The 24,591-nt window shown below is 31.9% G+C and overlaps 1 protein-coding gene across 5 annotated transcripts in view; it reads left to right on the forward strand.

The window, feature by feature from the left end:
• Liprin-beta (liprin-beta 1) overlaps positions 1 to 24,591 on the forward strand; it is a 131,656-nt gene that overhangs the window by 50,060 nt on the left and 57,005 nt on the right. For all 5 annotated transcript variants that reach the window (XM_077431331.1, XM_077431333.1, XM_077431332.1 and 2 more), the window contains exon 2: positions 24,285 to 24,493. In XM_077431331.1, coding sequence (XP_077287457.1) covers positions 24,285 to 24,493 — 209 coding nt within the window. The remainder of the gene's footprint in view (positions 1 to 24,284; positions 24,494 to 24,591) is intronic.

Raw genomic sequence — 24,591 nt, forward strand, 5'->3', positions numbered from 1 at the left:
TTTTAATAGCTACTGATCTACTGATCATTTTCTATTTTACAATTTTAATTTAATTTTGTTAGTAATCATAGTATTGTAACGTACGCCGCGGATTAAGCGGATAGAATCCCAGAGACTGTGTGACCGTTCAAAGATTATCTGTAACGGATATCTGTTAACGGATTAACTAAATGCATACCGTGCGACTGGTATAAGTGGGTTTTAAGGATTAGCGACAAGCTAAGTGCATGAAACAATGATTGCACTTCTCATACCGTGGGAATACATATCCGAATACGTGACTATACAGTAGGTAAACAGATTAGACGTCCTGAGAGATCTACCCCTTATAAGGCGGTACGTAGGCGAAATCAGGTCATTCTGGACTTAGCAGTGACACTGCGTGTATCTCCTGAATCATCAATAAATGCTGTGATACGACTGTTGGCCTTTTACTTGGATCCTCCACCCACCCCTACGCAACAGTATTATATGATTCTAATATTAATGTACATACAGCATAATAGGAAAAAGAGCTCAAAAACCTATTTACAATTCTTATAAATGGTCATATAACATCTAATACATAATATTAATTAAATATTATCTAAAGTTGACGATCTTAAGCAGACTGTGTTTTAGGTAATCTGTGTTTATACCTTAAGGGTATAGAAATTTTGTTGTAATCACCGAGACTCTTCACAAGTGTGTCAGTATGGTTATTAGTGATTCTGCCATATAATCTACTTTAGCGTATTTTATTTGATTTTTAGAGGCTTTTTACTGTTCATATACCAGCAGCGTGAACTAGTGGTTAGCATATTATGCTTTCGAGCAGAGTGGTCACGGTTTGATTCCCACTAGTAGCTGTTGGCCAGATCTTGGTTTGTGTTAGTTTTCTTTCGAGTTTGCCAATTGATCTGATTTTCATTGAAACGGTTGATGTAAATTGACTTTTCCTTTCCAATCTCTTGCAAATCTCAAATTATTCTGCTTTTTGAAATTCCCCAATATCTATAATAAAATGCTACAATCAATTTAGTCGACTTACCAGTAGGGATAAGACACACCATTGATTTGTGGCACACCTAATTTAATAAGTAGCACCATTGATTTATAGCACACCTTAAACACTGACTAACCAAAAGTGTACGACACGTGTCTTCAACACTTCATTGTTTTAAAGAAGAGTATATACATATACTCATTACTGTTAGAATTTAATTTAGTCATCACCATCGACTTCGAGAGTGGTAGTCGATACCATCGAGACTCCGAGAGTGGTAGTCATCACCATCGAGACTCCGAGAGTAGCAGTCAACACATCAGCAGCAGAACAAAATTAAATAGTGAAGCTAAGCTAAAAAGTGAAACAGTTCTACGTATTTCATTTAAATTCTCCGTTCCATAATTAAATTCTACCAATAAGATAAATATAACGCTTTAATAATAATAAAGAAAACTCAACCAAGTAGTTTTAAAAAAGAAATATTATTTAATCTTTCATTAGAACATGACAATACATACGGCGAGAAAAAAAATGGCGTTCAATATATTTCACTTAATAATTTTTGTTATTGTCATTTTTTCACAAGATGAATTTAAAGTAAAAAAAAATGATCATAATAAACTGAATTTTTTGTGCGTATTTTATGTCAAGTTGTTTGCCGCAGCAGCATAAAATTGCTATAAACTGCCAAATGGAATAAAAAAAAAATCAGAAAAAATACACAACTGAAAGTAGAACACCTAAAACCTACTATTTTTCACGCGAGTCGTGACACTACCATTTGTCCTAATTTTTGCTATACATAACTCGTGCACTATTTCCCCCCTTTTATTTAACCATTTCTATTTATACATGTCTACCCTCAACCCCTAAGGGGTTTGGTTAAGCGAATTTTGTTCGTGATTCACACGCGATTGAAAAAAAGGCGCGATATCCACACGACCCTTTTGATTATTTTTTTTTTGTAATTTTGAATAGGTATTATCACACTTTGCCAGCTGTTTATCCTGCATCGTAATTCGAAACGTGTTTTTTTTTATATATTTGTATGATGCGTAAACGAGGTGTTTCATTTCTAGGGCTAATTTATCTATTCCGATCGAATGTTCGTTTAATGTAAAAATCGAAACTCGTCAAGGGTCATTTTGGTGACATTTATTCGTTCGTTTTATGGGCTTTTGAAATATGCAAGTCGCGTCCCACACTCGAAACTTTTTTGGTCGTGGCTACTTTCTAATTACTTTTCGATACGTTTTTGTTGTGTAGTTTTATCGGGAATATCTAAATCGAACTGCGCCTAATAATTTGACAGGTGTTGTCAATGCTAAAATTAATATAGGTGTTGAAATTATTAATGCTCTTTAGTTCTAAAAATCTAAATCTAAAAATTTAGTTCTAATCTCAATACTTATCCATCAAAATAGAAATTTTTCGGTTTTATGATGATAAAATTTGTCATTTTTTAAAAAATTAATCGTATAATATGGGTTTTAAAAGATTTTTTTAAATTCAAGAGAAATTGCCATTCGATCAATGTATGTACTATGAACCATTAAAATCCATATATGACGGGCTGAAGACCAGACTGTTACAAGTGACATTTTTAGAAAATCTGGTTTAAGTGCTAAAATAATAGCATATATGAAATGCTATTACTTAAGCACTAAAACCACCTTTTTTTTTTAAAAATGTCACTTGTACCAGTCTGGTCTTCAGCCCGTCATATATGGATTTTAATGGTTCATAGTACATACATAGTTCTGGTTTTATCGAATATAGTCGAATCCGTCTAAGACTTACGTAAAATGTACATGTGTATGTACATACATGTTATCATATATTATAAGATATGTATATGTATATTTATTATTTTTGTAATTATATATGTTATTATATATTATAAGACTTACAACATTCAAGTCAAGAAATACAACATTTTTCGTGCATATGTACATACATATGTGTAGTTTGACTTTTATTTTTTGGTAGTTTTGAGTTCGTGTTTTGAAATATTTAGATTAATAAAATTTTAATACAAATACGTTAATTGTTGATATTATTAATAAAGTTTCGGAATACCTCCATATTAATGGAAATTTATATTTCTTAGACGATAAAAGTAATTGTCAACGTCATGTAATGGACAGCAAAACTTACAGTAATATTATTAAAGACCTTACATTGAATTATATTGTAATAAAATTATATAATTAAATAAATTATTTTACGTTATGTTTATCTACAAAATTTTAGAATTTTCAGAATGTTTATCTACAAAGTTTCCTAGTACCCAAAATATAGACAAAAAGTTTGCCTAACTTGAACAGGTTTTGAATCAATGAATCTTATTTCTTTTTTAAACATTGAAATTATAATAGATATTAGTATTTTTTTATATTATTAATGGTATGAACTTTTAAAATACCATTAGTTATATTCTAATGGGCGTTAATTTTTTATTTAAAATCAGAATAAATTTGGTCAATAGGTCAATCTATCAATGAGCAAACATATTCTTATTAAAACTGCTGACGAAAATCGAGCACCGTTACTGATCTAATAAATGCAGTTAAATAATATACTGATTTTTTTTGTGCCAAATCATAAATACTACTCCTGTTAATATTGTATCGTATCATCGTCTCTGATTAAACCAACGATATCGTTTCCCCATTGATACGATAACATTTTCGTAAAAAATGCGTAAATACATGACGAGGGCTATTTTGGATTGGGTTTGAATTTCATACGAATGTAATGTATTATATATCATATAATAATATATAACATGACATTTACATACATTCCTATTATGTGTTTTTATTCCGTATTTTATGCTACCGCTTAATTAACACGCGTGTATAATATTTGTAGATGCAATCAATACTCACTAGGATTTCCTGTGTTTTTTCGCAATCGGTATGTTTAATTGCGCCAACGAAGCGGTTGCAAAACGTCATCGCTCCAGTAAAATTATTGCAAATCATTTGTCAGAAATGACTCCCGCTTGCTGCCGGTTTCTGCAAATGCAATTTGCTCGATGCTTGCTAATTGGCTTTGCGAAATGTTCGAGCTTTCTAATTTCTTTGGCAAAACACCGTCAATCATAGGATAAGTCGAGGATTAGTCTCATTAAGGGGATTAAAAGATTACGTTTATTTTTTTTAATATCTTTTTAGAATTGCTCAAAGGAATTTTTAGTATAGGTTGAATTTTATTATCGTACTAGTGTTGCAAATACCCATGCGATGACATATCATCGCATATTAAGTTATTAAATAAGAAAAAAATTAAAAGAAATGTGTCTTCGGTCATGTATACGAATTTTTTAGAAAAATTAATTAATTAAATAAATTTTCAATACATGGCGGTAAATTATTTCTTAATTATGTCGGTCTATTTGCCTAGCGGAAACATTCGTATCGTACAGTATATTTAATAATTTAATATAGATACTTGGGGGAGGTAGCAAAGCCGATAGACCCAAGGAGTTTGATTTATAAATATACATACATAAGTAAATTAAATGAGAAAAAAATTAAAATACATTCAAAATGACAATATTAAAATAATAAAAATAAACAACAACCTTTATGTAGAACTTTTTTTTTTGCCACAAAAATAAATCCATACTAGAACAATGCAGGTACACAGTAAGAGTGAAAAAAATATACAACAAATTTCAACTACACATGATATTGAAATGAAACCAATGTTTATCTAAATATGGCGGAAATAATTCTCAACGAGAGATTTACAATTCACACAAATTATCTATTGTTATCAAACGAATGGGAAGCGATTATGTAACTGACCCCCAAATCCATCGACATGAGGTTACCCCCCCCCCACTTATATATGTATATTTATCATCGTCATCATCTACACCCATTCACCATCTACTGCTGGATGAAGGCTTCTCCAACACACTTCCACTCATCTCTGTTTTGCGCCACACTCATCCATCTCACCCCACACATTTTCCTAATTTCGTCTTCCTTTTACCCTTTTGCATTATCTCGGGTACCATTCTAGCACTTCTTTTGTCCACCTAGCCACGTGGCCCGCCCATTGCCATTTCAATCTCTTTATCTACTATGCCCACTACCCTTGTCATACTTCTCACCCACGTGTTCCGCGCGCTTTTATAAGAGACTTACTATATAAGTTTCTTTGTTCGTGACGGTCAATTTAATAAAACAAACAAATGAGTATTCAAATAAATTTATATAAAATAAAACTTACTACTAGACCAGTCATGTTTAAGCGGTTTATATTACAAATACCGAGCGAAGCCGAGTAATACAGCTAGTATACATATTATATAAATATATTATAAATCGCATCATACGGGGTGAATGTCATCTTCCTGAAGTTCTGTGTAATCTTAAACTTAGAGTACCTGAGAAACTGAGAGAATCTCGCTCCAGAACTCTATTCCTGCCTATTCGGGCCAGAACTAATGTGCTTGATGACTCACCCCTTTCAAGAGCCATTCGACTATTTAACCTGCTTTCTGGGAGCCTTGATGTTTTTACTTCATCATACAGTTCTGCCAGGCAGCATATTTTAAATGACTTCTAGCTACATACATATTTACACATGTTGTTTTCATTTTGTAATTTTATTATTTAGCATAATGTGTATGTATGTTGGTTTTATCTTTATTTATATATGTATGCTATTTTTTATTTATATATATATATATATATATATATATATATATATATATATATATATATATATATATATATATATATATATATATATATATATATATATATATATATATATATATATATATATATATATATATATATATGAGTAATTTATCTTTATTTGTGTGTATTTATGTGTTTATGTGTATATGCATGTATAATGTTTGTATGTTTATGGATGTATGTAATGTATGTGTATGTGTATATGTATATGTATATGTATATGTATATGTATATGTGTATGTATGTGTGTATGTATGTATATGTGAATGTATATATATGTATATGTATGTATATGTGTATGTATGTATATATATGTATATGTATATATGTATATATATGTATTTATATTTATGAATGTATGTATGTGTATTTGTGTATACGTGTAAGAATTTGTGTATATATGGATGGTGTACATATATGTTTATATAATTGTCTTTGGCCAGGAAGGTGCATTGGGTTTACCTGTTAGGCCTTCTTGGTGTAAATTAAATAAAAAATAAAAATAAATAAAATAAAATAAAAATACCCCATACGCGATGTTTATTCATTTTGAATTCCCGCCAATTCTGTTACAATTTTTACGGTAACACTTTCAGACACTCGTGCACTCGAATCAAATTATTTGTAACTTGTGTTGTGCCCGTTGAAATTTCAAAGGGTGGTTTCGGAAACACATTGATACATGATTTAAAATAAAGTTACAATACGTATAGTAATAATAAATCAGAATCGGAACTAAAACAGAAATCGGGAATCGGAGCTGAAACAGGGATCGGTATCCGGAACTGAAACAATAAGGAATCCAGTACCGGAAATGAAAAAGGAATCAGGATCCAGAACTGAAAAAAGAATCGGGATCCAGAACTGAAACAGCAATCGGGATCCGGAACTGAAACAGAAATCGAGGATCGCGTACCGAGGTGGAGCCCCCCTCCCCCCGCCGATCAAAATCGAAATCGATTATATAATAATAATTAATAATACATCCTGGCATACTAAAATTTGTTTTTTCGAAATCAAAAAATCTTAAGATACATATAGTTACATTAAACCTTACAAAGTCTATTCCAAAATATAAATATATTATAGTAAGACCACAGGATGTAACGTGTGTGGTGTTGGACACCACCATACTCGTTGTTTTTCAAAGGTTGTTGTTGTTTATCCAGTGTCCCGTCAATCTGTCAGTGTCCGGTCAATGTTGTCAACGACAGTGACCACAAGTTCCCCACATTTTCTGTCGATGCCACCTCCCGCCATTCGCCGTCAACGGCAGCTGGTTGTTTTCGACCCACCTCAGTTTCGCTGTAACGTTCAGTTGTAACGCAATCCACGTGAGAGACAATCGCACGTCTCCATCTGTCCGGTTTGGCCGTGGCATGTCTGATGCAATCGCGTTTTTAATAAGTTCCGAAATGTAATAGTTCGCGATTGTGATCTGCACGAGTGTGCACTGTTGTTTAGTATGTGATTTTCAGAAATTGACGAAGATTCGTTTGGCGTTTGACGTACATATGTGATAAGAGAGGTCATTCGATAGAATATTGATTATAGGTAGTCAATTCATAACTGTTGATTGTATAATTTTTTTGTCTAAATAGTTTTAATCGAACATAACATAACCTAACTTACCCCCCTTCATAATCGGATTGATCACACTAACCGGCTATTATTAATAATACGTTGACTGTGACGTATGTATTATAATAACTGGTTAATGTGATTAATACTATGTAGTATTATTTTCAATTTTTAACCTAACAGAACTCACCCCTTTGATAATGTGATTAATCACATTAATCATTAATAATGAGCATTCTATCAAATGGAATGTAACTAGGAATAGCAAATTGCCGTCAAATTTTATAAACCAGTGAACGATAAATCATTTTTCCTACTATCGGTATACCGGTATTTACCGGTAAATTAAAAAAAATCGCGGATTAGATAGCTGCATGTGGTTACTTTTTTTAAAAACGTTAACCATATAAATGCATTAAATTAAATTCGTTGTTATAAATTAATTAATTTTTATCTGATTTAACCAATCATATTTATGTATTTAAAGTTTGGACCGTCTGATCTTATTTATTACGGTTGGTCTGTGTTGCCAGTGTATTTATCAATTTGAAATTGTCATATGTATTACTGAAAATAAACAAATTACAGACAATCTAATCTACAATACGCCACGTTCATCGATTTTTAATATAATATTGTGCAATAATATGACTACATGTACTTAATTCGCGATAAATAATATCCGGTAAATGGCGAATTTGAATTGAAATTTACCGGTAAACCAATATTTCGATATTGCAATCCCTACTTGTATATCGATAAATCTTTCCATAAGTAGACCTCAAATATGTAAAACGTCCAAATATATAAATACAACACTAAACAATAACTTTTGAAGGTTCCCAATACGCTATTCGATTTTTAATGTAATATTATGCAATAATATGCCTGTGCATGTACTTAATTCGCGATAAAATAGTTTACGGTAAATTTAAAATTTACCGGTATTTACCGATGGCGAAATTTGACTGATATACCGGTATTGCAATCCCTATATGTAACATATATAAAATATTAATAATAAATGAGATCTTAATGTTGTTAAAAAATTATTAATAAAAAATACTGACCCCATAGTCAATTGTGTTCAGATAATCTTTTTTGTTCCTTTTGATTAAGTCGTAAAAGGTCAGTAAGTAATGTCACTGAATATATTTTACTGTCGTATGATACTTGTAAGAGTAATTGACCGATTAATTTGTCGCCTAAATAAATAGAAACATTAATTTGACTAATTCGATAAATTTTACAAAACCATGCATTTTTACAAAACATTTTCTAATAACATATATATATATATATATATATATATATATATATATATATATATATATATATATATATATATATATATATATATATATATATATATATATATATATATATATATATATATATATATATATATATATATATATATATATATATATATATATATATATATAAGGTGGATTCAGGAAACAGATTAAATTAAGCAAAATTTCAGCGAAAACAAAAAACCTAATTAAGCATAAAAGGAATTTAGATAGGGATAATAATAAGCAAGAATACAATCTAGTAAATAAGGAAATTAAGAAGAGAATAGTCAGGGATGTCAGGGATTTTAATAGCAAGCTAATAGAAAATACCATTAAGAATAACCGTAGCCTGAAAAAGTGCAAACAGGATCTTTTCTTAGGCAAAAACCAAATGATCGCAATCAGATCAGAGAGTGGAGTAATAATTAGGAATAGAGAAGAAACCATAGACAGAGTTTACACGTTCTATGCAAAACTATACGAGAACGACAACGGCCAATTCCCCACTCTGGAATCGACACACGGCCAAAGGGTTCCTGCAGTATTGCCTAGCGAAGTAGAGGCCGCGCTAAAAACTGCAAAGAATGGTAAAACCCCAGGGGAAGATAATATTCCCATTGACTTACTAAAATGTGGCGGCCCCCCCCTAATTAATATCTTAGCTAGGCTTTTCAGCAAATGCATCCAGAACCAAGCTATACCAGAAGGATGGAATAACGCAACTATCATTTTAATACACAAAAAAGGCGACAAAAGCGATATCAAGAACTACCGACCCATTAGTCTACTTTCAGCGGTCTACAAGCTCTTCACGAAGGTTATTACAGAAAGGCTGAAGAATATCCTCGACGAGAACCAACCTATAGAGCAGGCAGGGTTTAGGGCAAATTTCAGCACAATGGACCACCTCCAAGTAGTTGGCGAACTAATCGAGCGCGCCAACGAATATCAACGGCCATTGTGCCTAGGTTTCGTCGATTATGAGAAAGCCTTCGATACAGTTAGTCATAATGCAGTACTTAACGCTCTAAAAACACAGGGAGTGCCGGAACCCTATGTGGGACTGTTAGCTGCAATATATAAGAATGCCACAGCTTCGGTTAAAATTTTTTCAGGTACAGATAGATTTAGCATAGGAAAAGGAGTAAGACAAGGAGATACAATCTCGCCCAAGTTATTCAATGCGGTGCTTGAGGGAGTTTTCAGGAAATTGGATTGGGATACAGCCGGAGTAAGCATCAATGGTCGCTTTTTGAGTCACCTTCGGTTCGCAGACGATATAGTTTTAGTAGCTCGTGATTCAGCTGACCTACTTATCAGACTAACACAGCTGGATAGGGAAAGTAGAAAAGTAGGATTAAAAATTAACGTAGATAAGACTAAACTAATGTTCAATAGTTATTGCATGCCTGATAGCATCCCCTTAGATGATAAACCAGTAGAAGTAGTAAATAGTTATTTATATTTAGGTCAAATAATTGACATGTCTGGTAGTAAAAATGAAGAGATAAAGAGACGTATGAAATTAGGGTGGAGTGCATTTGGACGGATGAATGCTGTTTTTAAATCAAAAATGCCACTCTGCCTGAAGAAAAGGATCTTTGATCAATGCGTTTTGCCAGTGATGACGTATGGATGTGAAACTTGGACACTGAACGCCAAGATGCAAAATAAAATCCAATGCACTCAAAGAAGTATGGAACGCTGTATGCTTGGCATAACGAGGAAAGACAGGAAGCGGAACACGTGGGTGAGAAATATGACAAGGGTAGTGGACATAGTGAATAGAGTGAAGAGATTGAAATGGCAATGGGCGGGTCACGTAGCTAGGAGGATGGACGACAGATGGACAAAAGAAGTGCTTGAATGGTACCCGAGAGAAGGCAAAAGAGTAAAAGGAAGACCGCAAGGAAGATGGGTGAACGAAATTAGGAAAATGTGCGGAATGAGATGGATGAGTGTTGCGCAAAACAGAGACGAGTGGAAGCGTGTTGGAGAGGCCTTCATCCAGCAGTGGATGGCGAATGGCTGTAAATGATGATGATGATGATTTGATTACAATTTTCAACTCAAGTTTTAATCAATGTGCATTGTTCAGACTTATCACGAGTCAATTTTTTTTCACCAGCATGAAACTTTAAACTATGTTTAACTCGATAACGGTTTATTTCCTGACATACATTGTATGCTCATATGATTTTTTCATCTGAATGACCTCTCCTATCACGCAGTACAATACGCAGCTGTGAATCATAGTGCAAAATACAACGCTTTTATTTATAAATACGGTATATTTCAGTGTCTACGTAGTGTGTCGTGTCCTATCATCAACATTTGGTTTATATTATCAAAGCACGCGATACAAAAATTACACGTTAATTAATTAGGTGTTGAAAATATATGTAGTGTTACATTTGTATGTGAAGACTATATCTACGTTCGTATAGCCGTTTCGTGGATTTCCCGATGGGGGATGGTGGTGTGCCATTGTAATTATCTCGCTACCCCTCTCTCGGGCTGGTGTGATCGAAATGGTCTATCTAAATGTTAGTTAGTCCAATTCAATTTGGACAGATGGAGAGGAGACCCTGGAGGGAGTACGCGTACAGGCGTGAGTATATTCGCCATGATTGTGCATACGACTGCATTTTTGGCACTGTTGACAATGAGCACCCCTGCCTGGTTGAAATTGTCTGATTCAGTGGCTGTTCAACTTTTCAAAAGTATCGAGTTTTTGAAAAAAATCGTCAAGATTTCGATGATATGCTCGTTTTTTGCTAAACTTGTTGATTATCTTTTGGAAAGTCACCGTGACTTTTCTGCTTATTCTTATAGAAATCTGATTTAAAGAGTTTTATTCCGTGTTTCTTAAGATATTTATTATCTTAAACCTTTATTTTGTCATTTTCAATGTGATTTAAATTAAATTATTCCTAACATTTTTACAAGCCTCTTCTTACTTTCACTTACGATTTGTAGTCAGAAGAAATATTGGGTTCTTTTACACACTCTTCCGATCGTTTTCAAACATTGTCATTTTGCTCGGATTGGTCATCAATATATGTGGAAATCAAGTCCGCCATATTGAGTCGCGTAAGTACGTATGTAATGATATAAAGGCGGCCCAAGCCTCTTAGTAATATATTTAATTACATTAGTTTAGGCCGGGATCATAATTTTGATTGAAATTCCAATCATTGAAATCCTAATCATGAAATCCCACACATTTTATATATTTATAGTTAATATTGTCGTACATTTTTTATTGAAATATTGTTTAAATTGTATTATTTTTTATATTTTAGTACATTAGGTTTTTTATATACATTTATTTGTGTATAGAGTTACATATACATATGTATATGTATGTACATATCTTGTGCTAATCTTCGCTATCTAACTAATTTTTACCGGGTTAATTATATATTATTTATTAAAATAAGACTTTAAATGTATAATATAGTTGTTATGATACCATATTCATTAATTGACGGAATTGATGTAGTCGATTTTATATCATTTTTAATTTAAAGAATCAAATGACTTGATATCTAAGTAGCTCTTGGAATTTCTAACACTTTAAGAGAAAGGTTGATTGATTGAATTAAAGTTAATACAAATTATATAATACTATAATTATATTAAATATAGAATCTTTCATAACAATTCCATCTAAATATTTTAAATACAATAAATACACGCAATCATTTTGGCAACATTTTTTACAGTACAGGATTTTCATTCCAATTTGACCCTTTTTCATTTAAAATTCAACCCTTTTCATTTAAAATTAAATTTAATTTAAAATTAAACCTTTTTCATTTTATATTTACCCCTTTTCAAATGTCAATTTGGAATGAAAAACCTATATAGTTCTAAGAAGGGAATAAAAAAATATTTTAAAATTCATTTACACGTAGAAAATATTGAAATTTCATTAAAACATGTACATGTACATTTTAATTTTTTTTTTAATTTAATTTAATTTTCTTAAATTTCTCACGCTTTTTTGATGAACCGATCCAAAGCGTTATATGTACCTATACAATTATATATATGTATACCTATATAGAATTGACAATATTCCATAAATGAGCAAATAAAATTAACTTTTTGTATTTTTTTTAGTTTAAAACACGCATGAAAACAAAATTTGTATCCCATTGTGAAGCAATATGATATAATATCATAATGTTAATTTTAATTGAATGAAGGATTATCTGCATAATACGAAATATGGTTATTGTTGAAACAAATTAATAAATAAATACGTCAGCGTTGAATATTTAAAAGCAATCAAACAAGGGTTATATAGTTTGTTAGGAAATTTCTAATTTATAATTTTAGGGTCGGGTATAAAAGTTTTGGCAACACGGTTCTGAATCAATTCTGCACCTTTTGACACACCCCTAGTCATACCTGCAAACGACCCTTATCTCGTTCAAAATTAAACAACCCGTTCGAACCGCGTGCAGAATGGTTCTTATTCAGCATTTGAGAACAATGAATCATCGGTGTTTACTTTACACTTAATGTTACACTTGTTGAGGTTTTGACCGGGAAGTTTGGGTCACGGTCAATGCCGATCGTCATCAGTCACACTCTTGACCATACTCAAGACCGTGACGTTTGATTCTGGTTATTATTATTTTTCGACTTTTGTGCAATGGTATTCTTACGAAAGTGGTCAACGGTCATTGACTACCAGTCATTTTTAATGTCGCGACTGACTTTCTAATCGCTTTCGTTGCTTGACTTTCTTCTGGTTCGGACCTCGAATGATAGATTTTTGATATTGCCTCGCTTGACGTGTTAATAGTGTTGTTTTTAACTTTCGTTCGAGTTGTTATCTTGCTAATTGAGCATTGTATTAATCTTAACGATCGGCATACTTGCACCAAACGATTCCATTATATTCAAAACGAAAGTGTCCGATCGAGAAGCTCGGCGGCAGAAGGACGTATCTCCTTTAGCGTGCTTACAAAATTAATTTCAACTCTTAATTAACTTCCAATTGCTTGTCCATACATATTATTATATCCTTTATTATTGAGCTTCGTCTAAAATCTTTGATTAATTTTTGAGCATATTGAAATTTGAGTCGTTTTCAAACAAATTTGTGCGGATATAATGATATACATAGATATATCAACTGATTGTACATATTATGGTCCGTACGCACCAAACCAACGACGGCCTCTGGGCCAACTTTTTAAACCAGTAGGATACAAAATATCGAAATAAAAATTAAATTAAAAAATTGAAAATTAAGCTAAAGAGCGAGATTGAGCTAAAATGAGATCATAGTTGATGTTTTGAATTACAACAACGTTTTGAATTACGACGATACGCATTTACAACCAGAGAGATATTATAATTTCTCTGCTTACGAGCGAAAAATAATCTTATTATTTCTTAAAAGTCGTGCTATATATTCTTCCGTTGATGCCGAGAAAAAAAATGGATGTCGATGATTTGTCAAAGGGTTTTTTTTTCTTTCGTCGAAGTAAAATTAATAATCACACATTATCCGATAAATTTTACCTCTGAGCTGATTTATTTATTAATATTATTTCCCTTTGTGATGACCGGCAAGAGGATGGATTTTGAGCGAATTCATGAATATACAAAGACATCCTTTTTTTTCTCGGCATCGACTTCAATCATCGACGGAAGAATACATAGCACGACTTTTAAGAAATAATAACAAGATTATTTTTCGCTCGTAATCTCGTAATCTCTTTCGGCGGCCAAACCTCGCAAAATGGCAAGAGTTTGTAGGAATTTTGTCAGACTGATTGGCGAAGTAAAGTTTATAAAAAACTTTTAATAAGAAAATAAGACATAACGTTGTCGTATTGATGTTTTAAGGAGGAAATTAATGTTATTGTAAATTTGTTTAATATATTGTATAATAGAACTTTCAAGAGTTTTTTTTAAATTATAATCTACAGAACTAAATCTGTTCAATTAAAGGGGGAAAAATGAATCATTAAATAATTGTATGTATGTAAGCTTATTGTAAAAAACTAAATGTATGTAAGCTTATTGTAAATCATATTAACAATTAGATACAACATATGTAACTTCTTATTGAATACTTAACTCGCAGATAAAACTCCGTGAAGAGATATACTTTTAAGCCGTGAAATGTCAGATTTGACATCTTTGGCCATAAATCAATATATATCGTGTATTACCCTACAATAAGCTACACGCCAAAATTTGAAATTTATATATACATATGAGAGTTAAAACTAAAAATATTTATATATTATAGATAACGAGAACCAATAGAGCAAATTTCATAAAATATAGAGTGAATTATAGGCGTTTAAACAATTTAAATTGATAAGGCCGTGTCATGGCGAACAGTTTACGCCTTGTTAAACAACGCTTGTTAAACGTCAGGGAGATTTACTTTCCGCGTGTTTAAAACGCGTTGTATACGATATTTTATCTCCAACGTAATGGCAGACGATACATTAACGTGTATTGATGACCAAAATGAGCAATATGGCAAAGTATGAAAATGATCGGATAAGAGATAAAAATGACAAGAAAGCCATGTGAAACGTAGCAGTATGTAAAGTATGTAAAAATAGCAGTGCTTTAATTCCTATATTCTAAGACTTTTTGATGAATCCACTTTTATATTTCGGCATAACAAATAACTTTAAGCTATTGGAGCTCTTTTGATACTTGGGATAATTTTAAAGTCGGTTCATAATCTCAATCGCGAATCTGCTTTGAAGTATTTCTGAATTCTAGCCGTTTGATCCATTAAGGGTGGGTGTCTCCAATCGGCGTGTAACAGTTTTGGCATTGTGTTATTTCCTCAAATATTATATTTATATACACATTTATTTATATATTACACGTCCCTGTAGAGCCTTTTCGTCCCTTTGTGTTATCTATCCCGAAAATTCTTCTCCCGTCGTTATATTCTAATACTTTCATTTTCTGAATATTAAAATGTTTCAATCAGAGTTTTGGAAGTAGGTATGGTCAGAATACTACCTATTTTTTTATGGGAGTGTTATATGTTTTTTGTCTTTGTTGAATTATCTTGGAGCGAGATCGGATGAAGCGTAATTCGGATAATTGGTAATTTCCTTTGAACACTCTCGCAAATCATCAGGTCGCTGCCGGAATTTTCCTCCTCATTTCAGCGTAATAATTATACCCATTTTTCGGCATTTAATTGGCCTGATCAAATTAGGTTCTTTCGGGCCTTTAACGCGAATTTGAGAATCGGATACTTTTTTAATATTAGATTATACAAATTGCTTTATAATTTATTTGATATCGGATGTTCGTTAAAAGTGATCATTCTAAAGTACATACAGATATGTAAATTTAATTTTTAAAGACATTTTCTTGTACCGTAATCGAAATAATACAGCGTATACTTTATAATGTTGTATAACACAGTATAATTTTGATAAAATGTGTAAATTGTGTTTTAATTCGATTTATATTTGCATGAAATATCTTTTGATTATTTAAAAATCTTAACTTTGTAGGCGAGAATTGTTAACAGCATTTTATGTACTTAACACGCCAAGTCGAAGCAAGTAAACAAATGTTTATCACAAACCTTACTTTATAATAAACTAGTTGTTTTACCCGGCTTCGCTCAGTATTTGTAATATAAACAGCTTAAACATGGCGAATCTTATAGTAAATATTGATTTTTTTTTTATTTAATCTATTTGAATCGAAAAAAATATAATATTCTTTCGAAATTATATATTAGATTATGTAAAGAACTGTATTTAATTGCTTAGTACTTTAAAAATTTTTGCTTAGTTATTATAATAAACTGTCAGTAAATTCTGGTCAGTAGACAAACGGTCTGTAATTACATTAAATGGTTAGTTATAAATTCGCACATGTATTGGTCAGTACTTTAATTAAATGGTTGGTTTATATTGACAACTGGTTCATAATTCTATTAAGATATAACGCATAGTAAACGGGTCAAATACGCGTGATTGATTATTTAATTGTATATAATTGACATTATGATAAATCCAATAAAAGTATTTAAAGACCAACTTCATAAATTAACTGACCAAAGTGGTATATAGTTACCTACCATTTAATTTCAAATTCATATTGATAAAAATTTCGTCACCAAATAAAAACTTATAAATTACTATTAGTTAATAAATACTTCTGCTTTTACATATTTCGTTCAAAAAATAGTCATCGAGTTGATGTGGTTGATGTGATTAATATTTTTCATGTGAAATAAATCATTTTTGCAAAACTATAAATATTTAGCATGTATACATATCGATATTAAAAACATAAAAAATATATCGATGACAGAATTTCAACTCTGTTGTTGTTGAATTTTTCAGAAATCAAATTAAATATGTTGCCTCGGGTGTAGTCGTACGTTTTAAGCAAATTCACAATCAGAAATGCTCTTTTATAAATTTAATTTATGTTATAAGTAAACAATTTATTTTCCTAAGTAATATAAAGCTTTGAACCCGCATGGGAATTCAACAGCAAAACTCGCACGCCGTTGCTTAAAATTGACAGCTATTTTCCGGGTAAACTTTCCAGTGTGTTTTCAGAAAACTGAGAGCACTTGTTACAGTTGTTTTTCAGCTTCACAGCTACTTTTCAGAGTTTCTTTTTCCTTTTTTTTTACTCCCACGCCCTACAACGGGGGCGTCTAGACATGTACCGCACGTAAAGCATCTCCTCACATAAAACTCCAATGAAAATCAAATAAAATTGGACATTAAAATGTTTAAAAAACGCAGTACAATGTATAACGAGATTATGAGATGAGGCCGCATATTGAAAATAATATGATTGCAACCTTCGCACACTGACCGCAATCTCGTGATTGAATTTTGACGTTGAATGGTGTTAATTAAACACAGGGGGTGGGGAAAAGGTTGTCGGCGCGTGATAGGGGTTAATCAGTCGACAGTCAATCACTGGTGATGACAATGCGTCTCATCTCTGGAAATGTCGATAATGGGACTCAATTAAATTCGAAAGCCTCTTGACAGGATTTCAATGCTTAACGAGATTTTTCACAGATGTATAAATATATTTTTTTTGCGTTTTATAGTTTATGGTTTTATTTTTAAATTTTAAAATTCATTATGTATATATGTAGTATTTGTCTGAGTGTTGATAATTTCTGCGCAATATGCAATATTCTATTATATTATTATTATGATTATTTCTGTTCTTGTACATAATTATAGACGATGTGATCTGCGTATTAATTAGTATTAAATAGTCAACATTCATATCAAATTACTGAAAATAAGTTCTGCTAGTTCGGTTTTGTTTTTCTGTGGATATATATATATATATATATATATATATATATATATATATATATATATATATATATATATTAATATACATATATTAATAGGACATAATCTCCGATTTATCTGTCATTTAGATTTCTATCTTTAGACGATATCTACTTAATACTACTAATTTACATTTTTATTTTGATAATTTCTTTTGTATAATTGTAAAAAAAAAACAACTATGTAAATAGTTTTAGTAAAAAGATAACTAGTCCATTATTTAATAATATTTTGAGTCTTTGATAGGCATGTCACTTACATATATGTATATGTATGTACCTACATGTCTATGCAAAATACCTCTTTATATTTTGTCGCAATTGATTGCAAACACACATTGTTATACATATTTATAAATCGAATGCTTTTTAAATTTTACAGTTTACGAGCAAATGTTCGTCAAAAAATTCTCTTTTATTTAATCTAACGTACAATTTCGAAAGAGACGTTGTATCTAAGTATGTAATTATATAAATATGTAATGTTGGTTGGTGACATCGAAAACAAATCGAGATTCAAATAAATTTAATAAAAAAACAAATTAAAATTTATTATTAGATTCGCCATATTTAAGCTGTTTATATTACAAATATTGAGCGAAGCCGGGTAAAACAACTAGTAATATATATTTTAGGCCTTTCAAAGGCCAACTATCTATATTTTATTAGTTTTTCGCACGCACCAACAAGTGATTATTTGTCGCAATAAATTGTCAAAATAATTGGCAAACAAAAAAAGTTCTATTTATACTATACTATACCTATGTATGTACATATTTCCGAATTATGCCTTTTTGAGCTTCATTTTGTATGTAGTATAGCCGTCAAAAATTTCTATATATACAATACTAATTTATAAATTGAAAAATATATTCAAAAGGGATACAATTTTTGAACTACGACGCATTTTTTTTTATTTCTTAACGTTCAATTGAACGATAGTGTTCGAGTTCTCGAGTTCGTATCCCTTTCATGTCGCCTTTCAAACTTCCATTTTACTATCTTATTGAATGGAAGTAGGCAAGATAACTCCAGCATGAAACAGCTAAGCATAAATAGGTTTATTTATAGCTCGCAATCTAACATTTTGCATTGAATATTAAATTGTTTTCATATCATAACGTGCGGTTTCATAAAATGCTTATTAGAAACGGTCGACTGGTCATGGAGGATGACCTCGTGAATCGAACTCGGTGAGAAATACCTATTATATTATGTCAGAATAAATTATCAGAAATAAACTGGCAATTTTATAAATTGAAACCCCGAAGTGATTCAATGAAAAATGCCGGCGTGCAATTTTTCATTTTGATCCCGCCTCATTTTTTCCAATTAAATCTGAATTTGCCAGTTTGCTTTTCAGCATACTCGCTTAACAATAAATACATGCTTTCTCAGTAGAAATCTCACAAAAGAGCAAGCTTGCGAATACTTTATATTTATACGGCCTTCAAGACAGTACAATTTAATAATGATATAATGCAATAATGATTCATACATATTTTTTTTATCATTTTATCGTATCATTGAACACGTTTTTCCAGTCCAGCCGAGATTGAATCCACGACTTCTACTGGTAAAAATCGCCTAATCGCCATGTTATGGTTATTATTTTTCACATAGGGTCAATATTATTGCGAGACCACATCTCCGTTTTGAATGCAAACACAAATAAATCCCGCGTGACGAAAACGGATAAGGGAAATTAATTTTATTCAAAAACCGAATGCGGGTGTGGTTTTAAAGCCTCCTCTCCTTTTTTATGCGGCTGTTAAAGTAAAAATTTTAATTAAATCTGATAACGCGAACGAATTTCGCTTTATATGGTAGTTGTGCGAGGCAATCTTAGATTTCGTCCGTGAGATTAACTTGGGTGCAAAATAAACGAAACGTGGAAGCTGTTGGCGAATTAATTAACGCCGTGTTCGCTTGCAATTATTATAATCGAAAGACCTGTAAACCGGAATGATGGAAAGTTGTGAAAACTACGCGAGTTGGAGTTGTACAAATTTTCGAATATTTTGGGGATGTTATGCGGGTGTTGGCACTAGCTGTGAAATACGCGTAATACAAGGCTTGCGCTTTGTTTTAAAAGTATACAAATGTTTGGATTTTTGTTGAAATAAAAACAATATTGGCTTATATTATACTATCAACATATACAATATGTATATTTACGATCTACATATAATGCGTTCTTTCTGTTGGTTAAATGATGCTATTTTCTGACAGTTTACTAAATTTTTTATTATTTGTCATACTAGAGAAGGCTATGAACAACATGTAAGGTGTTGATTTACAGCCTGTTGAGTGTGGTTGAAAACGGCCAACTCTTATCCTTAGTTTTATTGTTCTTTCTTTCGAAATAGATAAGGTAACTCTGCTTCAAACACGTTTTTTCATCTAACATTTGACTCTCTTTATTTTGATATATGATTTAAAAAGACTTTGTATGTATGTAAGTTTTGGTTAGTAGAATCCGTGACGTCATCGAACAAATCAAATTTTCTATGCCGACGATATCAATATCGTTTTTGATTCCGATTTCTTTTTCAGTTTCGGATTCAGATTCGTTTTTCAGTTCCGGATCCGGATCCGTCTTTCAGTTCCGGATCCGGATTAGTTTTTCATTTCCGGTTATCAATTCCTGTTTTAGTTCCGGATCCCGATTTCTTTTTCAGTTCCACCGATCGGTCTGTTTTTACGGTTTCTCACTATTATAATTTTGTCGACCAAGGGCTGACAGTAATGACATCAGTGCCATGTTTTCATGATACGTGCACGTTTGGTTTACCCCCTACAGTGCGAATTACTGCCTTTGCAGCGGAATTCCCTTACGTGTCGGTATTATGCGTTTGTTCCTTTTTCACTATGTGAGTAAATAAGTCACATAGTTTCACTATGTGAGGAAAAAAATGGCTTTATATTCCAGTATGAACTGGAAGATATAAACTAACTAACTACAATAAAGCGTAACATCTGTACATATGTACATAAAATAAAGTTGAGCTTGAAACATTTTCTAAGCCTAGGCTTTTTACTTGCGCACTATCTATCGTAAATTACTTAAACGATAATATTTACGATGTATTCTTACGTTTCGTGTGTGAGATTTATCTCGCGCGTGGTATCAGGTGTTGTTCAGAATCCGTGAAACGTAACGTTAACGCTCCGAATGGTCCCTTCTTGAAAATATTACAGAAATTCATTATTTTCAGTATATTAATTAGGCACGTTCGCGTACGTCCTAGTACAATTTTCGCGATATGTTTGCACTGGAAAATTGCACGGAAATTTCAACAGCCTCCGAGATGCGAGCCACGACCATCTCTCTGTTTTCCGTGATATTCATTCTAATATTCTCTTGTTTATAATATATATTATATGTACTATACAGAGTGTAGGCTGCGTATTGTATATTTGATCGTTTTAAGCCATATAAAGTAAAAGTGATTAATTAGAAGAAGAATCGTATGTTTTGCGTTAATTTAATCGGAATTGATATTTCCGGTATACGTAATTGTGTTTTCATAACATGTTTGTATGATTTTATACATAACTCTGCATTATGTGTGTAAATATCCATATTATGTATTCTCATATAAAGTTTCGCATTCGAATATACTGAACAGTCAAAAACAAAGGTTCAATATTCGATTTCAAATTAATTCTGTGGTTTCAGGGTAGAATGACTTTGACGAAGGCGAAATATTGCTTATTCTGCATTCGTTGTATTACATACATATGTATGGATGTACATATGTATATAAATAATATTATCTGTTTTTTGTTGTATTACGTACTTGCATATTTGATTATAATAAAAAACATAGAAAATGTAATAATTCATCATCCATTATTTTAGACTTTGATGTGGACGGATTACATATGTACATAGAATGGAATTGATATTTGATTTTGAACAGTAATTTTACTGAAATTACAAAAATTTGGTAATTGTTTGTTACATACAATGTACATACATACATACATACATACATACATATGTACATACTCTGATTTCCTGAGTGGAATCGTTCCCGGGATCATGGAACAAATTATGTCATTTTTTTTCAATTCAGTCACGGTCAAAGTCAGGTTTTCGATATTTATTTATTTATTTTTACATAGATATGTATATACCAGGAAGGCTTGACAGGAAGACCTCAATGCGCCTTCCTGGACAATTCATTACAAACAATGCAGCATTTTTTTTTATTATTACATAAATCACTGTATTTCCAGAAGTTGAAGAACACGAAGTAACAATTAATTAATTAGAGAATTAATCCATTCAGACATTTATGGATTTAGATTTTGTACATAATTTTTACAAATTATACACACAATAAATACAGAAGATTTGTGAAACATGATTTTTTGCCAATTTTGAGGAACCGTTTCAACAATGATCAGATTAAATTGGCAAACTCTGATTTGGAGTCACAAGATCGATTTGGAGTCACAAATACCCCCAAATCTAACCAGCAGTATGGCGGATCGAACCCACTGATCACTTGGCGCTAAACATACACGCTACCATCAAGCCATCCTGCTGGCTGGATGTATTTATTTTACAAGATATATACCAGCAAGACCTAACATTTAAACATCAATGCGCCTTCCTAGACAATTAATTACAAACATTGCAGCATTTTTTTTTTTACATAAATCGCTTTTATGTAAAAAAAAAGAGTCTGAAGGACACGAAATAATGAATGAATTAATCCATAGAGACATCTATGGATTTCGACTTCTTTTAAATATTTTTTTCCATATTGTACATAAATAAAATTCAGATGGAGGATGGTTTTTGCCAGTATATGAATAAATCAAGCTAAAATTGGTATGATTTTGTATCTTTTTCAATGTACATAGTTTGAAATTCATGTATTCGAAAGCCATTATTATTTTCAAGAGACGTGGTATATATTTAAAATATTTATATTTGATGATTCCGATAAGATAATTGTCAAAAAACGAATTGTTTTTACTACTGATTTTTTTCTAGTTTTATTTGCGACGTACATATATATTGAAAGTCTGTGTAATTCTGTTATTATAATAGAATTAGAAGAGTTTTTCATTTCAACAAACTGTACATTGAATAGTTTCCAAATACTCTTGAAAGTTTTTCAGACATGGTCGAGATCATTGTCTAAATTGGATTTATAGTCTAAGTTATAAATTGAAAAGTTGTTTTTGTCGACCGTTGGTCGAAGTTTGCTTTGATCGTTTCTTATATCGCAAACAAATATGAATTCCTACAAATAAAAAAATAATTAGTTTCATGGGATTTATTTGAGTCAAGATTAATTCCTTAAAGGTTTGTTTAAAACGAGCCGTGTTAATGTCAAACTTCTGATAATAACAATAATGTGCGATTAAAATAATTTTATTTTATATTTAACTGTCTGAATTTAATCAGTGCGTCTTTACATTATCGTAAAACGTATCTCTGACCATTAAAAAGAACTGAAATATTCCAAAATAGAAGGAATTTCGAATTAAACTAGCTATCATTATCATTACTATTTCCTTATCCACTCTCGATAAATACCAATTTAATTTATTTCCCTTTTGCTTGCCTCTCTTTAACAAATTACATGCACTTTATTATATTCTATGTACATACATATTCTACATTGAATTTCGCATTTTATACATAAAAAATTGCTGCATTTTATACATTAAATGCGCCGGGTTCGATCCCATGAGCTGACCTCGATTGAAAAGAATTTTTCTGAGTATATCTGTAGTGCTGCTGGTCAGACCTGGATATTTGTGCTCCAGGTCGATCGTTTCCTATCGGAGTTTGCCAATTTTCTCTGATTTCATTGTTCAAATGGTGTTCCTGGTAAAATTGGCTAAATATCCTTCCTATCTATGTACTAAATCACTTAAATACCGTAATTCCCTAGATAAAATATCACTCATAACTTGCACATCATCACCTACAATATAAACTAACGTATTATCCGCAAACATATGAACTTTACATATATCAAATACTTTCAACAAATATATAGAATAAACAACAGAGGTCCTAATTTAGAACCCTGTGGTACTCCAAATGTAACAATCAAACTTTTAGAAACTCTTTCATCAATTTTTACATTCTGTCTTCTATTATTCAGATAACATTCAAACCAACTTAATACTTTCCCACCCAATCCTAACTTACTTAATTTCTCTATCAATCTTCTCCTATCTATGGTTTCGAACGCTCTTTTGAAGTCCAAGAATACCAAGAATATACATATGTAAAAAAATAAAATAAATAAATATGTAGTAGCATAGCTTTGGAATATGGTCTGAATTTTTCGTTGTTTTCGTTTCAGGCGTGGAAAGCGTCACTGGAGCAGGAGCTGCAGGAGGGGGCGCATGCGTTGGAGGGGCGGAGGCCCGATCTTCGCGCTCCAGAGCCCTCGAGTTGGCGCAGCAGCTGGCCGCAGCCCTACAGCATGCGGCTCCGCCCCCCCCTCGCCCTGACTACACTACGGCAGCCGCCGTACTGCGGTGGCTTTCACCCCACAACCACCACAACACGGTCAGTACCTCACTCACACCCACATCACTGATACCCCACGGCCACAGGTCATAAAGCTGGGTCATACCCAACATTCGGGTCAACTTGTAACTCCTCCA

This window comes from Arctopsyche grandis, chromosome 5 (assembly GCF_051622035.1).
Source record: "Arctopsyche grandis isolate Sample6627 chromosome 5, ASM5162203v2, whole genome shotgun sequence".
NCBI lineage: Eukaryota > Metazoa > Arthropoda > Insecta > Trichoptera > Hydropsychidae > Arctopsyche > Arctopsyche grandis.